At 49.1% G+C, this 25,354-nt stretch overlaps 1 protein-coding gene across 4 annotated transcripts in view; it reads left to right on the forward strand.

Moving 5' to 3' along the window:
- Window positions 1-25,354, forward strand: part of PEMT (phosphatidylethanolamine N-methyltransferase) — a 74,085-nt gene that overhangs the window by 39,902 nt on the left and 8,829 nt on the right. For all 4 annotated transcript variants that reach the window (XM_045824087.1, XM_045824086.1, XM_045824089.1 and 1 more), the window contains exon 3: window positions 16,201-16,316. In XM_045824087.1, coding sequence (XP_045680043.1) covers window positions 16,201-16,316 — 116 coding nt within the window. The remainder of the gene's footprint in view (window positions 1-16,200; window positions 16,317-25,354) is intronic.

The following is a 25,354-nucleotide window of genomic DNA, read 5'->3' on the forward strand; positions in this document are numbered from 1 at the left end:
GGGTGAAGTCAAGGCCAGAGGCTCAGGATCTGGGTAGGGTGGAGCGGGAGCTGGGAAGGTCAGTCTTGGGTTTGTCATCCTCGCTCATCCTCACTTCTTCTGAGAAGGCCCTACACCATGGCCAGCTGGGCAATGGCATGATGCTGATGAGGTGGCTGCCCGAGTGAGGCCCCTGCCAGGCCCCTTGTGGAGGGGTCTTTATAGGCAAGGAGAAGCCAAGAAGGTGCTGAGGGACGCCCACGCTCCTGGGTCAGGGTAGCAGGGAGGGGTCGGGGCAGATCCTCTGCGCCTGGGTGAGCATCCCTTGCTCACCATGTGCCCATGGCAGGTCACCCCTTGAAACAGGCCTGCCACTGCACATCCCTCATAGAGTGGTGCTGATCAAGTGGCAGAGCGTACAGCAGAGCACTGGGCATGCGTGAACTGCCACTGGGAGAGCTGTGGTTGTTATTCTGCAAGACCCTCACTCCGCATGAGGACATTGTGTCCTAGAGGCCTCGGCCATATGCAAAGAGAATTGCAGGACCCATAGCCACTCCAGTTACTCAACCGGACACCCATACCAAGATCCCTCAGAACCCAAGGGAAGGGCGTGATACTTGGACGAGGAACCCTTCTCTTAAGGTTCAAGTTATCGATTTTTTTCTCTTATGAATCATGCTTTGTGTGCTGTATCTAAGAAATCATTGCATAATTCAAAGTCATAAAGATTTTCTAGTATGTTTTCCTCTAAAAGTTTTAAAGCTATAAAATTTAGTTTTTTTAAAAAAAATATTTTATTTATTTTTAGAGAGAGGAAGGGAGGGAAAAAGAGAGGGAGACAAACATCAATGTGTGGTCGCCTCTTGAGTGTCCCCCACTGGGGATCTGGCTCACAGCCCAGGTGTGTGTGTCCTGACCAGGATTGAACCCATGGCCCTTTGGATCGCAGGCTGGCACTCAGTCCACTGAGCCACACCAGCCAGGACATAGCTTTAGGTTTTATATTTAAATTTATAATCAATTTAAGTTCATTTTTGTATATGGTCTGAGGTATGGATTGAAGTTAACTTTTTTTTGTATGTGACATCCAGTGCCATTTGTTGGAAAACTATCTTTTCTCCACTGAATTGCCTTTGTAGTTTATTGTAGATCGATTGACCTTACGTTTACGGGTTTATTTCTGGTCTCCCTTTTCTGCCCCAAGGATCTGTCTGTTTGTCATTGCACCAGCACCACACTGCCCTGACTACTGTTGCATCATAACACAGTGTACCATCTGGTTGTATGAGCCTAAATCTGTTCTTTTTCAGGGTTGTTTTGACTATTCTAAGTTCTTTGCATTTCCCTATGAATATTAGAATCAGCTTGTCAATTTGCAACAAAAAGCCTGTTGGGATTTTAATTTGGATTGTATTAAATTGCCAGACCAACCGGGGAGAGTTGATACCTTCATAAAACAGATTATCCTGAGCACATGATCAGATCGGGTTACGTCCCCATGAACCCATCCTGAGTTGAAAATACCGTAAGTCGAGAGTGAACCCTGCACAGCGCTGCCCGCTGCCGAGCGCTTGAGCGTCCCGCTGGGAGCTGTGGCTCCCCGCGTCATGAGAGTGCTGCATGGCAGCCATATTGAATAGCCCAGGAAAAGATCAAAATTCAAAATTCTAAGTACAGTTTCCACTGAATGCACATCACTTTTGAGCCATTGTAAAGTCAAAAAGTCTTAAGTTGAACCATTGTTAGTTGGAAACTATCTGTACTGAGTCTTCAGACCTGGGGACATTGAGTATCTGCTCATTTACTTAGGTCTCCTGAAATTTTTTCAGCAATGCTTCAGTTTTCAGTGTGCCAGCCTTGCACATATGTGTAGATTCCATCAGATTTTCCCCATAGGAGGTCATGTGTCTATGATCAAAGACATTTTCCTTCTCTCCTCGCCATTTTGCAATGGTGAGCGGGTGGTGGGGTAGGTAGGCTTGCCTCAGCGTGGTGTGAGCTGTAGGTTTTCATAGACGCTCTATGTTGGGGTGAGGAAGTTTTCTGTGTCCCTAGTGTGCTGAGTTTGTATCAAGAAGGTATGTTAGATTTTGTCAAATGCTCTTTTGTGTTTATTAAGGTGTTGGTAATGTTTTCTTTCTTTAGTTTGTTTGTATGGTGAATCACATTGATAGGTTTTCAAATGTGAAACCACCTTTTCACTCCTGGGTTGAAACCCACTTGGTCATGATGTATTATTCTTTTAATATGTTGTGGGATTCCATTAGCTAATTGGCTAACATTTTGTCCAGAATTTTGGCGTCTGTGTTCAGAAAGGATTTTTGTCTCTAGTTTTCTTGTAATGTGTTTGACTTTGGTATCAGTTAATGCTGGCTGCATTGAATAAGTTGAATTTTTCAATTTTTTGGAAGACTTTGTACATAATTGGTATTATTTCTCCCTGAAGTGTTAGGTAGAACTCACCAGTAAAGCTGTCTGGACCTGGACTAAGCTATCAATTTCTTGGTATAAAGTTGTTCACATATTCCCTCATTTCCTTTTTAATGTCTATACAGACTTCATAGTGACATCTTTCATTCTGGACATTGAGAATTTGTATCTTTTTTCTTGATGGATAGAGATTTTCTCTATCTCTTCTTAGAGAACCAGCTCTTGGTTTTATCAATTTTGCCCTATTGTTTTTCTATTTTCTACTTCATTGATTCCACTCCAAATTTTCTTGTACTTACATGGGTTTCATTTTTCCTTCTTTTTAGAATATATTTTATTGATTATGCTATTACAGTTGTCCCATTTTCCCCCGGTTATTCCCCTCTGCCCTGCACACCCCCTCCTACCAGCATTCCCTCCCTTTAGTTCATGTCCATGGGTCATACATATAAGTTCTTCAGCTTCTCCATTTCCTATACTATTCTTAACCTCCCCCTATCTTTCTTCTACCTACCATCTATGCTGCTTATCCCTGTACCTTCTCCCCCTCTCTCCCCACCCACTCCCCCACTGATAACCCTCCATGTGATCTCCAGTTCTGTGATTCTGTTCCTGTTCTAGTTGTTTGCTTAGTTTGTTTTTATTTTTGTTTTTGTTTTAGGTTTGGTGGTTAATAACTATGAGTTTGTTGTCATTTTACTATTCATATTTTTAATCTTCTTTTTCTTAGATAAGTTCCTTTAACATTTCATATAATAAGGGCTTGGTCATGATGAACTCCTTTAACTTGACATTATCTGGGAAGCACTTTATCTGCCCTTCCATTCTAAATGAAAGCTTTGCTGGATAGAGTAATCTTGGATGTAGGTCCTTGCCTTTCATGACGTGGAATACTTCTTTCCAGCCCCTTCTTGCCTGTAAGGTCTCTTTTGAGAAATCAGCTGACAGTCTTATGGGGGAGCTCCTTTGTAGGTAACTGTCTCCCTTTTCTCTTGCACTTTTAAGATTTTCTTCTTATCTTTAATCTTGGATAATGTAGTTATGATGTGCCTTGGTGTGTTCCTCCTTGGGTCCAACTTCTTTGGGACTATCTGAGCTTCCTGGATTCCTGGAAGTCTATTTCCTTTACTGGATTGGGGAAGTTCTCCTTCATTATTTGTTCAAATAAACTTTCAATTTCTTGGTCTTCCTCTTCTCCTTCTGGTACCCCTCTGATTCAGATGTTGGAACATTTCAAGTTGGAACGTTTAAAGTTGTCCTGGAAGTTCCTAAGTGTCCTCATTTTTTTAAATTCTTATTTCTTCATTCTGTTCTGGTTGAATGTTTCTTTCTTCCTTCTGGTCCACACCGTTGATTTGAGTCCCAGTTTCTTTCCTGTCACTGTTGGTTCCCTGTACATTTTCCTTTATTTCACTTAGCATAGCCTTCATTTTTTCATCTAATTTGCAACTATATTCAACCAGTTCTGTGAGCATCCTGATTACCAGTGTTTGGAACTGTGCATCTAATAGGTTGGCTATCTCTTCACTGCTTAGTTGTATTTTTTCTGGAGCTTTGATCTGTTCTTTCATTTGGGCCATTTTTTTTTTTTTTTTTGTCTCAGCGTGCCTGTTATGTAGTAAGGAGCAGAGCCTTAGGTATTCACCTGGGTGGGGTAACCCATGTTGCTGTGTTGTGACACTGTATGTGGGGGAGGGGTCAGAGGGAACAGTGGTGCTCTCTGCTGGTTCCCAGTCACCTCCCCCGCTCCCCACAAGCAAACTAGGCCCTTCTGGTGCTGATTCCTGGGTGGGTGGGCTTGTATACATTCTAGGACCCTGTGGGTCTCTCCAGTGAACTCTCCTGTGAGGCTGGGAATTTCTCCTGCTGCCTCAACCCCCCATAGGTGTTTTCAGAGGTTTGAGGCTTTATTTACCCTCACTGGAACCCTGGGTTGTGCGTTCTGTCTTACTCCTCAGTTATTCCTTCCTGTTTATCTGCATGTGAATGTGGGACCCACCCAGTCCACAATACCCCGCCTAGCCAGGTCCACCAGCCACCGCCTTGCTATGAGTCCTCTCCACCTGGTTGCCAGTTTCCGCCCCTCTTACTGGACTGGATGAATGTTTCTTCTTTAACTTTCTGGTTGTTGGACTTCCATACAGTTTGATTTTCTGTCAGTTCTGGCTGTTTTTTGTTTTTAAATTTGTTGCCCTTCATTTTGTTGTGTGAGGAGGTAGACACAGTCTACCTATGCCTCCGTTTTGGCCAAAAGTACCTAATTTTTAGGTACTCAGACCATTGGTTGCTCAATGGTCTGAGTACCATTGGTCTGATGGATGCTCAGACCAATCAATGGTCTGATGGATGCTCAGACCATTGATTTGAGACCTTTCCTCATTTTCTAATATAGGTAGGTGCTCAATGATGGATATTTCCCCTAAGTAGTGCTTTAGTAGATTTTGATATGGTGTGTTATCAATTTCATTCAGTTTCCTCGGGTATGATGTGAGGTCATGAGGTCATGCTGCTGTGCTGGAACCTCCAGGTTGTCGGGGTGGGCAGCCGCTGCCAGGTTTACAAAAGGCTGTGTGCCCTGACCTCTGTCTGGGGACCCTCTTCCAGGAAATCAAGTCCAGGAGTGAATTCACTGAAAGGGGAAGTCTTGGGTGCATCTCAAAACTGACTATTTACTTGACAAGCTGGTAGAAGGTATCAAGTGAGTAGGTGTGGACAGTAGTGAAAGGGCAGTGCAGCTGTGGGAAGCTACTGGACACTGCCCTGTGCTGCTGGTTCCACATTTCTGGATGGGTATGCAGAGCAGGTTTAGTGCTCTGAGGACTGCAACGGCGCTCTCAAAGGATCTGGAGGGACAGGGTGGCAGGGAAGTGGAGGTATGAATTGGCCTGCAGCTTCTCTCGCTCTCTGGCCCAGGGCTCAGAGGGTGTGGGCAGCCCTGGCTCTGACTCACACCTTTCCTTTTCCTAAGGCCTTGGGACCCCTCCCTTCTTCTTGGACCTCCCTGGCTCCCAGGAGCTTCAGGTCAGTGGCTCCCCACCTCTCCTGGCCTCTCTGAGCCTTTGCTCACTTTTAAATGGAACCCCCTGCAGGTAGGTGGAAACAGAGGAGAGGCCAGAGAAGTGACTCACCAGGCGTGTTTGGTGGGAGCCCTCCGGGCGGCTGTGCATTCACGTGTTCACATGTTCACTTGTTCATGCAGGCGAGTGTGCCTTGGACTCTCCCTCCAGAGCAGCTCAGTGACAGATGCAACACTGAGTGCAGACAGAGGGGGGATGTCATTTGAACTGTGAGCCAGGTCAAGAATTCCTCAAGTGAGTGCATGACAGGAGTTGAGAAGCAAGAAGGTCCTGGGTGTGGCTCCTGTGATCTAGAGCCCGCTCAGGTTGGAAGTGGGTGGAGTCCTGTGTGGGTGGGGCCTATTGCAGGTGGTGGAGTTGGAGGCATGCGCAGGGTGGCAGAAAGATAGCAGGGGAGCCAGCATGTGTCTGGGTGGGACATGGACCATGTTGCCTGAACAGGAGGAGGGGGAGAGGACCACATCAGCAATTCTCACCTTTGGGTCTATGGGCCCCTATGAAAAGCTCATAGAAACTGTGGTTCTGTTACAGAGCACAACAAGGGGGGCCTGGGAAGATATACTATTACTGAAAGAAGCCCCCAGGTCCGTTATGTCCGCCACCAGAGGAAAGACGTCTCTCAATGCCAGAGATTCATGAAAAGGAAAGGAAATGTTTATTTAATGCTATACAAACTTGAAGTGGTGACCTAATGTCTTTCTCAAAAAATCCTAAAGTCCCTTAAAACACCCACAAACAGACACAGTCCTTCCTTCCTTCCCCCTTTGCCCAGTCCAGACTACCGTATCTCAGGAAAGGAAATAGAAGTCCATGGCTCAGGCGGTCCTCTGGTTATTCCCAGTTAGTACTCCATCTCGACTGGGAGACCTCCCTGGGTTCCCGGCACCCTCAGCTGAGTTGCTAGGATCTCTGCTAAAACCAGGCGGTGGTTCCCCCTTCTAAAGCTGCAGGGGTCCCCACTCTGGCAAAGGTACGTGGTGCTCTCTCCCCGGGCCACAGGAGTCCCCACTCTGTCAGAGCTGCGTGGTTCTCCCTCACAGGGCTGCGGGAGTCTCCACTCTGTCAAGGTCATGTGGTTCTTCCCCTCAGGGCCGCGGGAGTCTTCACTCTGCTAAAGCTGTGTGGTTCTCCCTCCAATGGCTGCTGCATCTTGGTTTAAATCCCCGCGCCATTCTTCCGCTACAGCCCCATTTCCGATTCCTCCCACACTCGGCTTCACATGCCAGAACTCATACCCTTCCAGCTTTACTGGACTGCCATCATGAGTCTGGGCAGGTGTGGCCCCAAGTCCTGGAGCCAACCATCTCCAAGCTCCCACGCAGGCACTGTAATTTGGGGGACCTGCCCCCCAGTTATGTCTTGGTGGGGAAGTTACTTCCATTCCCTTGGCTCTGAGCATGGCCACAGCTATTTAACATATCTAAGCGACCAGCCAAAGGCTATAGATATGTCAAATGACCATGCCAGAGGTTAGCTGCAAGGCTGTTGCTATGAGAAACAGCTTTCAAAGGCCCTGCTCCATGTGTCCCCCCAGCCCACACCTGGGGGGTGGGAGGGAGGACATCCAAAAATCTTCTGGACACCTTAAGTTCTGGACCCCATTTTAAATGCCCATTTGGGGTCCCCCCTCTTGGCTGCACCCTGTAATAGTTCCTCTTTTGCAGAAGTTACAACACAAAAGCCCTTTACTCTTTGCTTCAGTTTTAGGATGTTCACTGAGCTCTTAGACTAGCTTGCGGGGGGCATGACTTGGCTGATGAATTTGGAGATGCTGGGGCTGTAGCTGTGCTTTGAGTAGGTTTAGCTACGAAAGCAAGAGGAAGAGGGCTGGCCAGGGCGGGGATGGATGGCAGCTGATCTGGCCTGGTGCACATTGTGATCCAGGGTATGTCTGTCCTCTCCTGGGGACGCTGGTCCACCTCCGACTTTCTTCATCTGCATTGCAGTAGCCTCTCAGGCTAACAGTCAGGCCTTCTCTATGCCTCAACTCCCACCCTCTGGCCTGCACTAGAAAGAAAACAAGCAGCGCCCTTGGCGTCTCCAAGTGCCACGCTCCACACATGCACCCATAGCGTTTCTCACACATGCTCTGAACATTTCGTGTGCATTAACTTATCCTCACAGCAACATGGTGAGGTAGGGCATTATTAGCTCCATTTTACAGGTCAGAAAACTGAGGCACAGAGAGAGGAAACAATCCATTCAAGGTTACAGAGCTAGTAAGTAGAGGAGCTGGTGTTTAAACCTAGAACCCCATACTCTTGTCCAGCAAGCTGTCCTGCTGGGTGCCAGGGTAGATGCTCAACAATTAGTAATTTAATAAACATGAAATGAAGGAGCCTCTGCCTCACTTCAAATGCAGCATTTGAAAAATCCACCTTCATTGGCCCTCACTTCAAGGATATATTGGAAATTTAAACTGCAATAAGGAAGGTATTTTCGGAAAGGGGCCTCACTTTGGGGGAGGTGCTATCCAGGCCTCTGCACAGGCTCCACTGGTCTATTCTGATGGGTCTGGCTTTTGTCCTATTGACACAGAGGAAGGGGCTGGTGCTGGTGTTGTCAGTGCATGAGGCATCCTTGGCTTTAATTATCCTTATTAAATTGTGTATATTACATAAAAACAAGTACCCTTGTTATGAATGACTTTCTATGGCTCCCCCCTTCTTTTCAAAACATTCTGCTGTCTAGCACAATACCTGACCTGTAGTAGATCCCCCAACAAATGTTGGGTGAATGGGTAGATGGATGGATGGATGGATAGGTAGGTGGATATATAAGGGATGGGGGCTGGGTGGGTGGATGGACTAATGGATTGAATAAAAAGATACTTCTCCTAGCCTTCCAAAACTGGAGACTTTCTCTGGTCTTTGAACTGTAGGCATTGAAAAGACATCCCAGATCGCCATCTCTCTCTCACTGGTGCTTACCCACATGCCTCCCATCTCTCAGTTGCTGTCACCCACCCTTGCTGTGTCCCCAGTGAGATGCTCAGTTGCAGGCTGCTTAGAAGGTCCTGGGTCTAATAGTGCCCTGGGTTGTCAGCATCTCTGAGTGAAGTCTCCCGTGCACGACACTGACTGTTCCCTGGCGCCGGGCTGAGCACACCGTGCAGACGCTGCACCACCCCTAGCAGCTCTCCCTCGGGTCCGTGTTGCTGTTTGGAGTGGAGGAGATGGCCCAAGGCATGCAGTCTGTAAAGACGGGCCAGAACCCAAGCCTGGGCCTGCACTGGTTTACACACAGTTGTCCCAGGTCAAGAAGTCACCAATGTAACCAGTCACACACTCTGGCTTATGCCTGTGGCCCTGGGCTTCACAGCCAGCTGGCCACGGGTCTCAGTGGCAGAGACATCGCCATGTGATGTTGATAGCTTCTGGTTCCAACATGTCACATTGTTTCGGAGACTTACCAAAATCAGATTTATGTTTCCCTGGAGACACTGAGGAGCGTTATTTTTCTGGCTAATGGGGCTGCCCATCTTGGGGGCACATGGCATGCAGCAGAGACGTGCTGGAGGCCTGACATGTGAATTCCTTATGCAGTGGCTGCTGAGGCTAAGTGAACAGTCCTGGCATGTGGGCAACATGCACACAGCTCCTGGGAGGGTGCCTCTGACCCCTCCCACAGTAGCCACGGGTGCACAGGCCTCCAGGAGCCTCAGCTAGCACAAGCACACGCACCTGCCATGGCAGGGCTGCCTGCTCCTGCCCGCCCTAGGAGGGTGGGCTGCACTCACTGCTGCAGCCCAGAGTCTCCATACAGGGTAGCAGGCCTACTGTGGTCTCATTGTCCAGATTTTTCATTGCTAACTGGATGCCTAGGTTTTAATGTGAAAACTATGAATCTTGAATTGTTAGATCAAATATTTGTGAAGTGCTATGAGTTTGACCAACACCCATCTTGGGCTACCAGTTGTGATCTGTCTGAACCCAAGGATGCAGTCCCAAGGGTGCCAAGAACAGAGCCCTGCAAAGTGCGAGAAAGACCCTGGTAAGGGCTGTAGGTGCTCACCTCTGGGGATAGACTGTGGAGTTGCCTCCTTTAAGGGCAGACCCAGCACCAGCAGTAGTCTGCCCTTAAAGGATGGCCACAGGGCTTCCCCAGGTGTTGCATGGGTCTGAGAAGTCAAAAAACTCAGTACTGGCTCTGGGAGCCGAGAGCCTGAGGGCAGTGATGGTCTCTGGCGTGGTGAGGTGCGAGTGCCGACATCTTTCTACCCATTACCAGCCTTCCTGCCAGCCTGGAAGGTGAATAGGGAGTAAGGGCTATTTTTCGTATTTCACTGCTTCCTTGGTGAGGCAGCATACACAGAATGAAGCGGTTTGCCTACAGACACAGAGCTGGTTGCGGACCCTCGAGGCTGGAATGAGGTCCCTGGATTTCCATCCCATTTGTTTCCCTCCTGCTCCACCAGCCTCTGCCCTGTCTCTTCCGCCCTAGCATAGAGGCTGTGGGAGAGATTTGCTTAAAAAAAAAAAAAAGGAATCGACATTGTGGAAGAAGAGGACTGCCTGCTGCAGAGCCGAGCTGGGTGAACCTGGTTGGGGGTGTGGGAGAGGCAGGGTTGCAATGTGGCAAAAACAACACAAGGTCCCAGTTCAATTTGGATCCCAGGCAAACAACAAATGCAAAATTTGGGACAACTTATATCAAAATTTCATTTGTTGTTAATCTGAAATTCATATTTACCTGGGGGACCGATATTTATCTGGCACCCTAACAAGAGGGAATTGGGCATGGGATAGGAGAGGGTGGGGCAAGTTTATCTCCATTTGGGGATTTTGGAAATCTAGAAGATACACAAAGCCTGGAGCAGTGACAGCAGAGCATCGTGTCATTCTGCCTCCTGCCACATGTGCACACAGCCTGTAGGACGGTGACCTACATCATCCCACAGCTGGCCCCTGGCAGCCAGCCCCTGTAGCTGTGCTCTTCAGCCTGCGCCTGGCCCTGCCTGGGTCAAGTGTACAGCTGGGCACTTGGGGAAGGGAGGAGGCAGCCCCAAGCAGAGAAGGAAATTCATCTTGGATCCAGCGAGGCCACAGGCTGATTGCCTTGAAATCACAGCCTGATGCACACAGGCAATGCAGAAGGCAGAGTGTTACAGGTATAGGGCTCACACTCCCGACGCTTCAGAAGAAAGGCCAGTTTGGCCCACAAATTTTGTACCTCTAACAATAGTAGTTATCCGTGGGATACCCTCTTGTCTTTTTCCTTTCCCATGGGGCCTGTGCCCAGGCCCCATCACCTGTCATTAGATTGCTCCAAAAGTGCATCTGTCATTTCTCTTTCTCATAGTTCATTATTAGTGCACAGGGGTGCACTGGATTTTGCATATTGGTATTATTGATCCTGTACCCTGCAAGTTTACTGAATTGGATTATTAGTTCTAACAGAGTTTTTTTGTTTGTTTGTTTTGTGTGTGTGTGTGTGTGTGTAGTCTTTAGGGTTTTCTATATATAATATCTTGTCATCTGCAAATAGTGAGAGTTTTGCTTCTTCCTTTCTGATTTGGATGCCTTCTATTCCTTTTTCCTGCCTGATTGCTCCAGCTAGGGCTCCCATGTTACATGGAATGAGAATGAAGACAGTGGGTGCCTTTGTCTTGTTCTGGCCTTGGAGGAAAAGCTCTCAACTTCTCACCACTGAGTATGACATGAGCTGTAGATTTGTCACATATGGCCTTTGTTACGTTGAGGTACGTTTTTCTATACCCCCTTCATTGAGGTTTTTACCACAGATTGATGCTGAATTTTATCAAGTGCTTTTTCTGCATCTGTGGAGATGATCAAGTGATTTTTTACCCCTCCCTCTGTGAGTGTGGTGTGGCACAGCGACTGGTTTGCAGGTGTCGACCTACCCGTGCATCCCTGGGAGCAGTCCCACTTGGTTATGGTGTGCCATCCTTATATTGTATTGGGTTTTTAAAAATTAATTTGTTGTTGAGGTATAATTGACATACAACATTATAGTTTCAGGTATATAACATAATGATTCAATATTTGGGTATATTGTGAAGTGATCGCCACAATAAATCTTGTTAACATTCATCACCATACACAGTTACAGAAACTTTTTCCTTATGATGACAACATTTAATATTTATTCTTTTAGCAACATTGAAATATGCAATAGTCTTATTAACTTTAGTCACCGTGCTATACAGTATAGTGCCTGGACTTACTTATTTTATGACTGGAAGGTTGTTCCTTCTGACCCCTTCACCCATTCCCACAACCCCCTGCCTCTGGCAACCACCAGCCTACTCTCGGTGTCCATGAACCTTTTTTTTTGCTGTTGTTACATTCCACATGTGAGTAAAGCCATAGGTGTTTGTCTTTCTCTGTCTAAATTATTTCACTTAGCATCATGCCCTCAAGCTTCATTCACGTTGTTACAAATGTCAGCATTCAATCTTTTTATGATGAATAATATTCCATTGTACATGTGTGTATGTTATGTGTATGTACAGGCCCCCCCACCCACATTTTCTTTAGCTGATGCATTGCTCCCCCCCCCCCCCATTTTCTTTAGTTGAATCCTGTTTGCTAGTGCTTTGTTCAGGATTTCCTCATCTAGGGTAGTCAGGGGTATTGGCCTGAAATTTTCTTTTCTTGTGGTTTCCTTGTCTGGTTTTGGTATGTTGACCTTGTAACACTAGTTTGGAAGGGTTCCTTTCTCTTCTATTTTTTGGAAGAGTTTGAGAAGGATTGGTGTTAATTATTTAAATATCTGGTAGAATTTACCAATGAAGCCATCTAGTCCTGGACTTTTGTTAATTGAATTTTTTTTATTACTGATTTCTATTTCTTCATGATTTAGTGTTGATAGGTAGTATGTTTCTTGGAATTTATCCATTTCTTCTAGGTCATACAACTGTTGGCGTATAAGATTTCATAGTAGTCTTTTATGATCCTTTGTGTTTCTGTGGTATGATATGTAACATCTTTTAATTTTTATTTTATTTACTTAACTCCTCTATTTTTCTTGATCAGTCTAACAAAAGGTTTGTCAATTTTGTTTACCTTTCCAAAAACTAATTCGTACTGTCATTGATTTTTTGTTTCATTTTTAAGATTTATTTTGCATTGTATGTTTTCCATTTCCATTTACTCCCCTTATTCCCTCTTCCACCTCCACCCACTCCTCCCCAACACTGTTCTTTCATATTGTCCTCTTAACCTCTATTTCATTATTTTGCTCTGATCTTTTTTATTTTCTTCCTTCTACTAACTTGAGACTTTATTTGTTCTTCTTTTAATAGTTCCTTGAGGTATAAAGTTAGGTTGTTTGTTTGAGGTTTTCCTTGTCAATTAAGGTAGGCCTGTATTGCTATGAACTTCCCTCTCACAACTGTTTTTGCTGAATTCCATACATGTTGATGGTTGTATTTCCATTTTCCTTTGTCTCGAGGTATCTTTTGATTTTTCTTTGGACTTCTTCTTGGACCCACTGATTGCTGAAAGGGCCTCTCTTCACTCCTCTGCTCAGCTGCTTTGGAGGGTGGCTGCATCTCCCAGGGGACCTTCAAGGGGAATCCTGCACAGGCCGTACTGCCCATCCTGCAATGCGACCACCCAGTCGCCCTCCTGATTTAATGCAGATCAGCTTGGCCGGTTTGTGTGCCATGGGGACACAGATGGGAACTCAGCTCCACGTGTTGTCCTGGTAGACTCTGAGCTCCCTGAAGGCAGACCTGGCTGTGTGCCCATTTCTGGAGCACCTCCCACGGTGCCAAGCCCACACCAGCAGGCCCTGGAGGAAGATTGGCTGAGTTGGGTTGAAACAACGTGGCCCACCAAAATAAAAAACTTTTGTCATCAAGGGACAATAAAAAGAATGGGAAAAGACTACTCACAGAATAAGAGTAGTAAAATTTGTAAATCATAAATCCAATAAATATCTACAGAACATATAAAGAACAAAAAGATAATCAACACAATTTCAAAAATGAGCAAAAGACTTGAATAGATTTTTCTCTAAAGGAGATATTCGAATGTGCAATAGGTATATGCAAAGATGTTCAGTGTCATCATTGGTCAGGAGGGAAATGCGAAGCCAAGCCATGACTTGACACTTTACACACACTAGAATGGCTGCATTTTTTGAAAATGGAAAAATAACAAGTGTTGGCGGGGCATGGAGAGATCGCAGTGCCTACACACACTGCTGATGGGAGCGTAAAACAGTGTGGCCGCAGTGGGAAACGGCCTGACGGTGCTGTGGTAGGTGAGATAGACACGCTCCCCAGAGAAGCACACAGACACTTGCGCGTGGGCGGGCACCACAGCACCATTTCTGACGGCCCAAAGGGAGAACATCCGCAGTGTCTGTCCACTTCTGGGTGGATAAACAAAATTTCTTATTTTAATGCAAGGGACTATTACTCGGTCATAAAAAGGAATGAAATGCTGACACGTGCTACAACACAGACGAACCTCAAAAAAATTCTGTTAAAAGAAGCCAAAGTCAAAAGTCACATATTGTGTGCTTCTGTTTACATGAAACCTGCAGAACAGGTGGATCCACAGAGACAGAAAGTGGATTAGGGGCTGGAGGGTGGAAGCTGACAGGCCAGGGTTTCCATGTGGCGTGATGGAAATGTTCTGGATTAGACCATAGTAGTGGTTATACAGCTAAACACTACTTTGAAATTTTATTTCAAAATTAAAAAACAAAACATAGTGGCCAGAATATGAAGGCTGTGACCCTGGGTCCTGCAGTGTGCCCTGGAGGTCACTGGGCCCTGGAGCCCTCAGCCTGCCCTCTCAGAGTGAGTCCCGAGCTGCCCACAGGGTGAGCAGATGCCACAGCCCGCAAACCAAGGACTTATTTACCTTCTGGGGAATTGGGTAGCCGGGCCAAGGCCCAGGATCACCTCACTCACTTCTCCTGGACACCTTCAGCCTGGAAACCTCTCCCCACCTGTCACATACCGGGAAATCTGAGGACAGGCGCCAGAGCTGCCTCTGGGGCAAAATCATGGGCTAACCTGGAGCTGCTAATTGCTCTCCCGCTGATTGAAGGAGCAAGGCAGGTGCATTGGGGAAGCCAAGCAGGTAGCTGGCAGAATTGGTGCTGAGGCCATGATGGAGGCACATAGACCCCAGATCCAGGCCTCCTGTAGTGACCCAGGAAAAAGGGTACTGGACAGAGCACAGCTACCTTGTCTACCAGCCGTGTTCTCTCCAGCCCCTCCTCATGCGCCCACTCCGTCTCTCCTTGGTCATTCACCAGTGTGCATGGTGCAGACTGGCAGTGACCTGGGTGCCTGGCAGTGGGGGTGTTAGAGATGAGCAGAGGCAGGAGGGGCCTTCATTAAAGCTGTCTGTTTACTTCACTTCACTGTTAGCTGTTGAAGGTTTACTGTAGGTGTGATTAGTTTAAAAATAAACTAAAAAATGACCCACCTCACAGATGCCTCTGCCACTGCCGCTTGCCGTTGCCTCAGACCTTCCAGCGCCCAGCCATGGCCAACCCCTCTGTGTTCTTCAACATCGCTGCCGAACAGTGAGCCCTTGGGCTGTGTCTCCTTCGAGCTGTTTGCAGCAAAGTTCCAGAGACAGCAGAAAACTTTCATGCTCTGAGCACTGGGGAGAAAGGATGTGGTTATAAAGGCTACTGCTTTCACAGAATTATTTCAGGACTTATGTGCCAGGCTGGTGACTTCACATGCCACAATGACACAGGGGCAAGTCCATCTATGGGGAGAAATGTGATGAGAATTTCGTCCTGAAGTGCACAGGTCCTGGCATCTTGTCCATGGCTAATGCCGGACCCAGCACAGACGGTTCCCAGTGTTTCATCTGCACAGCCAAGACCGAGGGGCTGGGCGGCAAGCGTGTGGTCTTCTGCCAGGTGAAGGACACACAGAGGTTGTACCAGCCATGGAGTGCTACAGGTCCAGCAATGGCAGGACCAGCCAGAAGATCATCATTATTGACTGTGGACAACTCTAATAACTTTGACTCGTGTTTCATCTTAGCCACCAGACCATTCCTTCTGCAGCTCCAGAGAGCACCCCTTCACCCCCATCTGCTAGGAATGTTCTATAATCTTCATGCTCTCAATGCAGTTCATTGAGTTCCGTGTTTTCCTTACCCCTTCCAAGTCTAACTGTTTTGCAGAGTTAAGTTTATGATTATGAAATTAAACTAAAATTGAGAGCTTGAAAGTCTGTGCCTTGGAGGCACTGGGGAAGCAGGCGTGAGGATGTGGGCCACCCCTTCTTGGCCCTGCCCTGGTAGGGGGACATTGTGCAAGAGCAGCCCTCGAGCTGGGCTCAGGGCTCGGGGCTGGGTGGTCCTCAGGCTCCTTCGACAGAGCCTTCCATCTGTTCTCAGCAGCCTCTACCCTGCTGCACCCCTACTCCTCCCTTGAGTCCACTGCAGGTGTTGGGGCTGTACGCTGTGGCCCTCCCTCAGAGGGGCACCTTTGCTGGCTTAGGGCACCTCCTGTGCTGCCAGGTCTCTTTCTGCTTCATGACGTGCTTGGGGTGTGTCTGCTGGAAGAGGGTGCAGCGTGGTCTACCCAGACAGGACTGAGGACATGTGGGGATCCCCGCAGAGCTGAATGGGTCCACAGGGCAGGTGCTCCCTGTCCTGTTCCCTCCTCAGCCTCAGAGCCTCAGGGCCTGGGAGCACTGCCCCCCTCACTTCAGGTTTCTCCCAACACACACCTCACATGCCTTCTTCTCTTCCCCATTCAGGTTGCAAGATGGGAACAGAAAACCCGAAAGCTGAGCCAAGCCATGGGCTCCCCCTACCTGGCCTGCTACGTGCTAGGTGGGGTCATCTTGCTCCTAAACGTCCTGCGCTCACACTGGTAAGCCCACCCAGGCTGTGCTGCCTACCAGTCAGCTCGCTGTAAGAGCCCGGGGCTGCTGTGGTGCAGGGGTGGCCAGTGCAGGGGTTGCTGGGGTCTGTTAAGACTCTGGAGACTTGTGTCTGAACGCACATGGAATTCTGCTAAGGCCCCATGCCACAACCTGCCATCCCTTCCCTGTCAGGGCCATCAAACTCCTATCAGCAGAGGAGTCCTTGTGACCTCGGAAAGGGATGGCACCACCTCCCTGGGATTCAGGCACAGAGGACAAGGCCTGTCTGGCCCCCAAGCTTGCATCCCTGGCTTCCAGTTTGTAGACAAAGCCACTGTCAGAGTCCCTTCTGGTGAGTTCCAGGCAGGAGGCTGACCAGTGTCCCTGAGGAGGTGGGCCTCACCCAGACCCGGGCTGGTATTACTGAGTCCCCTTCAGGACCTGGGATGTATTATCTTCCTGCCTTCAAAGACAGAGGCCAGAGTGGGCAAGCTTGTTCCATATAATGAAGCACAACCTACGCTCGGGACATGGGAGCAAATGCTGCTGCCCAGATGCAAGATGGGTTTCTGGGGTGGGATGAGGCTGTGGAGAGGTGGAGTGGTAGCAGTGCTCAGATGTGGCCACGTCCAGCATGGCCTGTCCCCGAGCCTGGTTCTCACCTCCTGGGCTTCTGTGAGACCCACAGCAGCAGCGTGCTAGCTCATGGAGTGCACATGGTCTGTCTGGGAGGGAAAAAAGAGCCCTGGTGCATGAGGGGCAGCACATAGGAGTGGTGAGGCTAGGGGAGGGCAGAGGGCTGGAGAGAGCCTGACCCCTAGGGGTGCCCGGCACCCTTAGGGCCTGTGCACAGCCAGGACAGCGCTCACATCTCAGCCTGAGCATGCAGTCTGGGCCAGGTGACTGTCCAGAGGTGCCAGTCTATGTCCTGAGGCAAGAATATGGGCATGGGCAGCCATGCTGCCTCCTACCTTTGGTACCCTGTAATCGCCGCAGCTATCCAGGTTTGGGCATTTGAGCCTAGGCATCACAGGGGTGCCGAGGCTGGTGAGTGGCTGAACCAAGAAACCAACCCAGCTGTCCTGACCAACCATCCTGGCCCTTTCCAGGAAGCTTCTTGCTATCTTAGTGCCGAGTTCTGGTTTCCCTGCCCATCCCTAGCTCAGTAATGCAGTCTCCCTCTTCCCACTTGGACAAGCCAGAAACCTAGGAGGCATTTTTGATTGTATCCTGATGTTACCAGGGAGAGACCCAAGTTCCCCGCTACTTCCTGCCCCGAGCTTGTTCCTCAGTTCTGCCTCGCCTACAAGAAATTGATTCAAGCAAGAGACAAACACGTATAGTGCAAATGAGATAGCAAGCTTATTTATGAAACACACAGGTGCAAAACTACAGGTAGACTTTGACTAATCTGAATGCCCCATGTATAGGGAAATAAAGTTGTTAGTAAGTTTGTTCTATACACTTGAGTCGAGGCTACAAGTGGGCACTCAGCTAATTGAGTGTGCCAACTATTGGGGTTCAGGGGTTATATACCTTAGTCAGCTTCTAGGTTCCCCCTCCTTCTTCCCCTTCTATACCTTGGGAATAAGGTACAGCTATAAAGACTTTCCTTCTCTGTTAGTAAAGGCCCTTTGTCTTGGTGAAACTGCTACAGAGGCTCCCTTTCCCAGCACAGAGTCTCAACTCCCCTCTCTACTTGCACTATCCCTGCTTGTGATGTTCAGAACCCCCGGCAATCTTACTGGACCAGGCTCAGGACCACTAAGTCAGTGGGTGAGGCATAGCTGCCTGCTCCTCTCTGCCTTAGTTTACTACCTGTCCTCCCTAGCACTGCCATCTCCCTGTGCAGTCCAGTAGCACACACAGCCTGGGTCGGCCCCCTTTGCCCTCCTGTCTCTGTACTGTGCACAGTGGCCTTCCTCTGCACAGCGTCGTGGAAATCTTGTCAGAGTGAGAGTCAAACCAAGTCATCCCTGCCTGGCCCCTGGCCCCTGGCTTCCCATTGCAGTAAAAATAACATGCAGATCATCCATGGCCTGGGTAATTCAGCTCTGGTGTTCTCCTGCATTCCCACAGCAGGGCCTCTGCCCCAGCTCTCCCTCCCACATCTCTAGGGTCTGGCTTCCCCTGCTGCATTAGCTCTCAGCATCCATGGTGCCCCCCAGGGAGCCCTGCTGACTATATCCTGTGTGCAAGAAGCCCACGGTGCCTTTGTCTATATCGGTGGACTGCAAGCTCCATGAGGGTCACTACTGTGTGGGTCTCGTGAGCCACGTTATCCCCAGAGTGGAATGCTGACCCTGCCTCAGCAGTGATCAGTGAGTACTCAGGATAAATTCAGAGTGGACTGGGCCTGCACTGGGAGTCCAGCTGACCCACAACCTTGGAGAGAGGTCATGGCATGGCTGGAAGACTCCAACATGATCTCTAAAAACTGGCAAGACTTCCAGTCAAGATGGTGGCGTAGGTAAATGTGGTGCTCACCTCCTCACACAACCACATCAAAATTACAACTAAACTACAGAACAGCTATTATTCAGAACCTCCAGAAATTGAGCTGAATGGAAGTCCTACAGTTAGGGAATTGAAGAAGCAGTCACATCAAGACTGATAGAAGGGGTGGAAAGGACTGGTCCCGCACCCATGTGTGGCAGACAGAAATTGGAAGGGATAGCTCAGCTGCACATGTCCCCCCTGGGGAGCAAGGGGTCCCAGCCATACAATAGGCCCCCAGCCCAGGGTTCCAGTGCTAAGAAGAGAAGTTGTCCTAACTTCTGGCTATAAAAACCAACAGTTGAGGCTGAGAAGGAGGGCTTCTGGAGTCCCAGGCAGTTCCTCTTAAAGGGCCTGCACATGGACTTACTCAGACTTACTCCCTCTAAGCTCAAATGCTGGGCAGCAGCTTAAAAGGCACCAAAGACATATGGGAAGGAACTGGACTGTCTGGCATCAGGGCAAGATCTGCGGGGACAGCTTTCTCCCAGACAGAAGTCCTGACGGGCCACTGCTTCTCTGCTGAGCCCTCCCCCACAGAGCTGGCAGGCAGGCACCATTTCAGAGACTCCATCAACCTGGCTCACACTGTTTGCCCTCACCTGGTGACCCTGAGACCCAGAACCACCCAGCTTGTGGGCCCACTCAGGCTGTTTCCAGTGGCTTTTCCACATGAAAGGCCTATCTTGGCTCATGTTCCTGATTTTCCTAAAATCTCTCAAACAAACAGCATCTGGCCTCAGTGAGCCCCATACCTCTCACTAAGTGGCCCCAGACCTGGCACTAACAGTAGCCAGCCTTGGTTCACAGCTTGGTTTTACCTGGGCACCTCCAAGCCCACACAAGTGGTAGCCATCTGCGGATCACTTTATAGCTCATGCTGGATGACCCCAGGCAAAACACAGGCAGGGCCAACTTTGGCCTGCACCTCCCAGGAGGACCCAGTGTTAGCACACCCAGTAGACAGCCTCTGACCATATTGAAGCACTGCCCAACTACCTCCACAAGTGATACAATTGGGGCAAACACAGCAGGCACAAGAGTGCCACTGAAGTAATTTCTGTTCTGTAGCATGAGCCCCTGCTCAGCTGATTCTCCTCGGTGGTTGGTGGTCACAGCCAGGCCTTGCAGCCATTCAGCCTGGGGGCAATTTCTCCCATTGACATAGCAATCAAGGCTCAAATACAACAACAGGATGTACACACCCCATATGGGGGGTGGGGGCGATGCATCCCTCAAGTCCCCAGCCTGGGTGATCGGGAGGCTGTACCACTGGACCCTACTGGACACCTGGTACATTAGGCCACACTACCAAGCCTGGGAGATGCAGCAGCTCTACTAATACATAAAAACATACCCAAGAAGGCAGCCAAAATGAGGCAAAGAAACATGAAAGAACTGAACAAAACTCCAGAAACAGAACTAAACAAAATAGAACCAAAAGCAATCTACTAGATGCAGAATTCAAAACACTGGTTATAAGGATGCTCAGTGAACATAGAACGTCAACAGCATAAAAAAAGGACCAGTCAGAAATGAAGGATACACTAACTGAAATGAAATGAAGAATATTTACAGGGTATCAACAGTAGAGTGGATGAAGCCTAGAATCAAATCAGCAATTTGGAATATAAGGAGCACCCATTCAGAGAAGGAAAAAAAAGAATAAAAAAAATGGGGATAGTGTAAGGAGTCTCTGAGACAACTTCAGGTATACCAGCACTCACATCATGGGGATGCCAGAAGGAGAAGAGAGAGCAAGAGATTAAAAACATATTTGAAAAAATAATGACAGAAAGCTTTCCCAATTTGGTGAAGGAAATAGATGTGCAAGCCCAGGAACACAGAGTCCCAGCCAGATGAACCCAAAGAGGCCCACTCCAAGACACAGCATAATTAAAATGCAAAAGGTTAGAGACAAAGAGAGACTCTTAAAAGCAACAAGAGAAAACAGTTACCTACAAGGGAGCTCCCATAAGACTGTCAGCTGGCTTCTCAACAGGAACATTTTAGACCAGAAGATACTTGTAAGAAATATTCAAAGTGACAAAAACCAAGGATGTACAACCAAGATTACTCTACCAAGCCACATTATTATTCAGAATCAAAGGGCAGATAAAGTGCTTCCCAGACAAGAAAAAGCCAGAGTTCATCACCACCAAACCAGAATTGATGAAATGTTAAAGGGCCTCTTTAAGAAGAAAAACATGTATCAAAAATATGAACAATAAAATGGCAAAAATACATATCTAACAACAACTGAATCTAAGAAAAACCAAAATAAATGAACAAGCAGAACAGAAACAGACTCACAAATACAGAGAACGTTTTGAAGGTTGTCAGATGGCAGGAGTAGGGGCGGGGGCTGGGTGACAAAGGTGAAGGGATTGAGGTGGTTACATACAGGACAGTCACAGGGATGTAAAGTCCAGCACAGGGAATCCAGCCAGTAATAGTGTAATAACTGTGCATGGTGTCAGGCGGGTAGGAGATTTATCAGGATAATTACTTAGTTATGTCATGCCTAATCACTGAGGTATACACCTGAAACTCATATAATAATGTATGTTAACTCTAATTGAAAAATTATTTAAAAAATAAAAGTTAAAAAAATGGCAAGTGCTCGAGACATGTAAACAGGAGGTTCATTCCTTGCCCTGCCCTTCTCTGCCCAGGCCTTGCCCCAGCTGTGACTTCAGTGCCAGCTGACAGCGGTGTCTGCCTCTCCCTCCCACCTTGCTCTCCCTGAGGAAGTGGCTGTCTGGGGTTCTGGGGACGGGGCCCTGGCCCAGACAGGCCTGCTTCTGTCCCACCTTCGGCTGCTGCAGCCTCCCGGCTCCGAATTCCCCAGCTGACTGGCAGGAGAAGCAGGGGGCGCTAGGCGTGGCCCTTACTTGCTGGTCTTCTGGTGGCAGGCGCCAGCCTCGAGGTGCTGAGGACCTTCAAGCTCTGAGTGAGGTGGGCAGGGGCGTGTGGTGGGCCCTCTTCCCACTGCAGGTGTCCTCCTGTCCTTACGGATACCAGGTCTCGTGTTAATAGGATTGGTGCTAGAGGATGCTCGCACCCTCCGTCCCTCTGCCTGGACCACACATTGCCCTTCGTTATTGTGCATTTTGTACTGTGGTGGAATGTACACAAGGTAAAATGTTATTGCATTAACCATCTGCACATGTATAATCCAGTGGCACTGAGCATGTTCACACTGTTTGCAGCCATCACCACTGCCCACCTCCAGAACCTTTTCACCTTCCCAAACTGAGGCTCTGTCCCCCTTAAACACTAGCTCCATGTTGCTCCCTGCAGCCCTGGCAACCGTCACTCTGCCCTCTGTTTCTGTGAGTGTGGCTTTTTGAGACCCCGCACCTAAGTGGAATCACTCAGTATTTGTCTTTTCATGTCTGGCCTGTCTTACTCAGCACAGCATCCTCAGGGTCTGCCCATGTGCTAGCATGTGTCAGGGTTTCCTTCCTTCATAGTGCTGCCATTGGTGATGTGGATGAACCTTGAGGACCTCATGCTCAGTGAAATAAGCCAGTCACAGGAGGACAAATACTGTGTGCTTCCACTTACATGTGGGATCTAAAACACCAGTCACAGAAATAGTCGAGTGGTGGTCACCAGGGTGGGGGCAGGAGGCACCGTGGCAGGTGAAGGTAGGCAGAGGGCACAAACTCCCAGGTACAAGAGGAGTAAATTCTGGTTCAGGCACAGCCTAGCGACCATAGGTAACAATCCTGCCTTGTGAACTTGAGGGTGGCTGTGACATGACCGTGCTGGGTGACCGTGTCACAGCACACACATGCACCAATCGTCACTGTGCACCTGCACTCACCCAACACTCTGTGCCAGTTATGTTGCAATAGAACTGCTCAAATAAAATAAAAGCACTTTGAAAAAATTATTAGAATAGATTTCACCTCCTTTTTAAGGCTGAATAATTTCCCCTGTGTGTGGGGGGGAGGTGGGGCGGAGGGCACACTGCTCACCCGTTCACCCACCAGACACTGGGGCCGTCCCCAATTTCCGGCTGATGTGAGTAGAGCATGAGGGTCTGGGTGCCTCCCTGCTTTTGGTTCTTGGGAGTGGACACCCAGGAATGGGGTTCCTGGGTCACATGGTCGTTCTCTGCTTAATTCTTTGAAGGTCTTCCATACCATTCTCCATGGCGGCTGCACCCTTTTACATTCCTACCAGCAGTGCCCAAGGGATGTAATGTCTCTACATCCCAGGCAGTTCTCGTCATTAGTGTTCTTTTTAACCACAGCCATCCCGACAAGTGTGAGAGGGTGGGTGTCACACTGTGGCTTTGATTTGCATTTCCCTAGTCAGTGCTGCTGAGCATCTTTTCATGTGCTTGTTGTCCTGTTCAAGTCCTTTGTCCACTTTTTAATCAGGTAGTCGCGTGCTTGACTACATTTGAGATAGTTATGTATGTATGATATCCTTGACCTGCAGAGCCTAAAATATTTACTATATGCCTCTGAGAAGAAGTTTGTGGACCCTCGACTAGCTCAGTCAAACCCGTAATTTGGGTCATCTTCATCAGCTGCCAGCAAACTTTTTCTATAAAATCTTCTACTAGTTAGTCTCCTGGGCGCTGTGGGGCCACATAACCACTTCACTCTGCTGGAGATGGCACAGAAGTGAGTATAGCGGCCACTGGTTGTGGGTTGCCAGCCCCCACTCTCCAGGAAAGGAAGGTTCTGTTGCTGCCATCGGACATCCAGGTACATCTAGTGGCCAATATCTGGAATGTGTGTCAGAGCAGCCTGAGGAAGGGGCAAGTGCCCTGGTCAGTCTCAGCTCTGCTCTTGAAAGGGCTTGACCTTGAACAGGCTACTGAGCAGCCCTTCTGAGTCTTGGCCTCCTGTCTGTGAACAGGAGCAGGAGCCCCAGGCCTGCTCCCTGGCTGGGCTGCACTCACTGGTGACAGTGGGCTCTTCTCTCTCCTCACCAGGGATGTTGGACAGGTGGGCAGGGGCTTTGGGGAAGGGCTCGTGAGAACCCTGTCAGCACTACTAGCTCCTGCCTGTAATCCCTCCCCCTCCATTTCCTCAGCATGCCTTCACACACATCACTTCATTTGATTCCTAGATGTGTTTTGTTATTTTGCAGGAAAATACACATAACAGAACTACTATTTTAAAACTACATAGTTAAGTGGCATTCAATACACTCACGATGTTGTGCAGCCACTTTTGTCTAGTGCAGCCACTTTTTGCCTCAAATAGAAACTCCTAACTCATAAAGGAGTTACCTGTACCTGCTCTGCCCCCTCCCCCAGCCCTTGGAAAATACTAATCTGCTTTCAGTCCCTATGGGTTTACCTGTTCTGGACTATTGCAGCGTGTCTGTGCTTTCTATAAGCTGAGCACTCTATGTGGGGAGGGGCAGAAGCCATCCGAGAGCACTGGGCAGTAGGCCTGCCCAGCATGGGGTCAGGGCCTGGTGGTCACCAACGGGCAGGGCCAGGCAGCCTGAGGTGGTCCTCTGGGGCCTGCAGGGTGAACTGGCTCTCTCTCTGGGGGCCTTATTACAGACCTGTCTGCTCTGTCTGGGAAGGGTAAGTGTGCAGAGGGGGGCAGCCTGATAGGCGGGGCACACCCTGCACAGAGCCAGCCTCAGCTGGAGCCAGCAGCCTGGGGCCACCACCTAACATTGAGCCTGTTGGGGGGGCACCGTGAGCACAGCCAGGCAGGCCTGGACTTGGCAGGATGGGCACTGCACCCTCCTCATGGACAGGATGGCAGCCTCGGACGGTACACAGAGGTGTGCAGGGTGCCGGGAGCCCTGTGCCCATCACCAGTTAGTTGGTGGCGCTGTGTGCCAGTTTGCCATGGAACCACACAGGGCCTTGTGCGAATGGGCCTGCAGGTTTGGGGGGGGGGGCCCATTCAGCAGGAGCAGGGGTGTGGCTGGGGTGGGGACAGACCTCCCTCCCCACTCTGTTTGCCAGGGCTTGGGGCATGTGCACACTGCGCAGGGACTGGTCATATCGGCGCTACATCAGTGTATGTGTGGCTATCCTCCCAGTGGCCCCCCGTGTGCCAGTTATCACTTCACCAGGGCCTGGCAGCACTGTTCACAGGGCACAGTCCCGAAGGAGCGAGGGCACGGTGTTCTCCCAAGGCCTCCCAGCGCCTCACCAGTGCGGGCACAGCTCAGCTCCCAGAGTCGAGTCTGCCTGCTGCCCAGTAGGTCGCCCTTCCCAGCATGGCAGCAGGCTTCATCCAGGCTGGTGTAGGCAGGGGTGTCTCTGATTTCTCTCTGACCTCTTCTCTCAGTGAAAACCCCTGGGGTCCCCCATGATGTTCTTTTCAGTTAACTTGGGTCTACTGACTGTGGACCTTCCTCACACCCCTGAAACACCCTGACCTTGCCCTGAGTCGGTTGAGATGTACCTGGTGTTGGCGGGGCCTGGGCTCTGGGCCGAGCCCGGGTCGAGCAGGTCCACAGGCCATGGGGGCCCTTGGGGAGATGCCTCCCTTGCAGGAAGGGCCTTGGTTAGAGGAGGGATCCAGAAGGAGGCTGGAGCCAGAGGCTGAGCCAG

Source organism: Phyllostomus hastatus, unplaced genomic scaffold (assembly GCF_019186645.2).
Source record: "Phyllostomus hastatus isolate PE091 unplaced genomic scaffold, TTU_PhHast_1.1 phas_scaffold_55, whole genome shotgun sequence".
Lineage (NCBI taxonomy): Eukaryota > Metazoa > Chordata > Mammalia > Chiroptera > Phyllostomidae > Phyllostomus > Phyllostomus hastatus.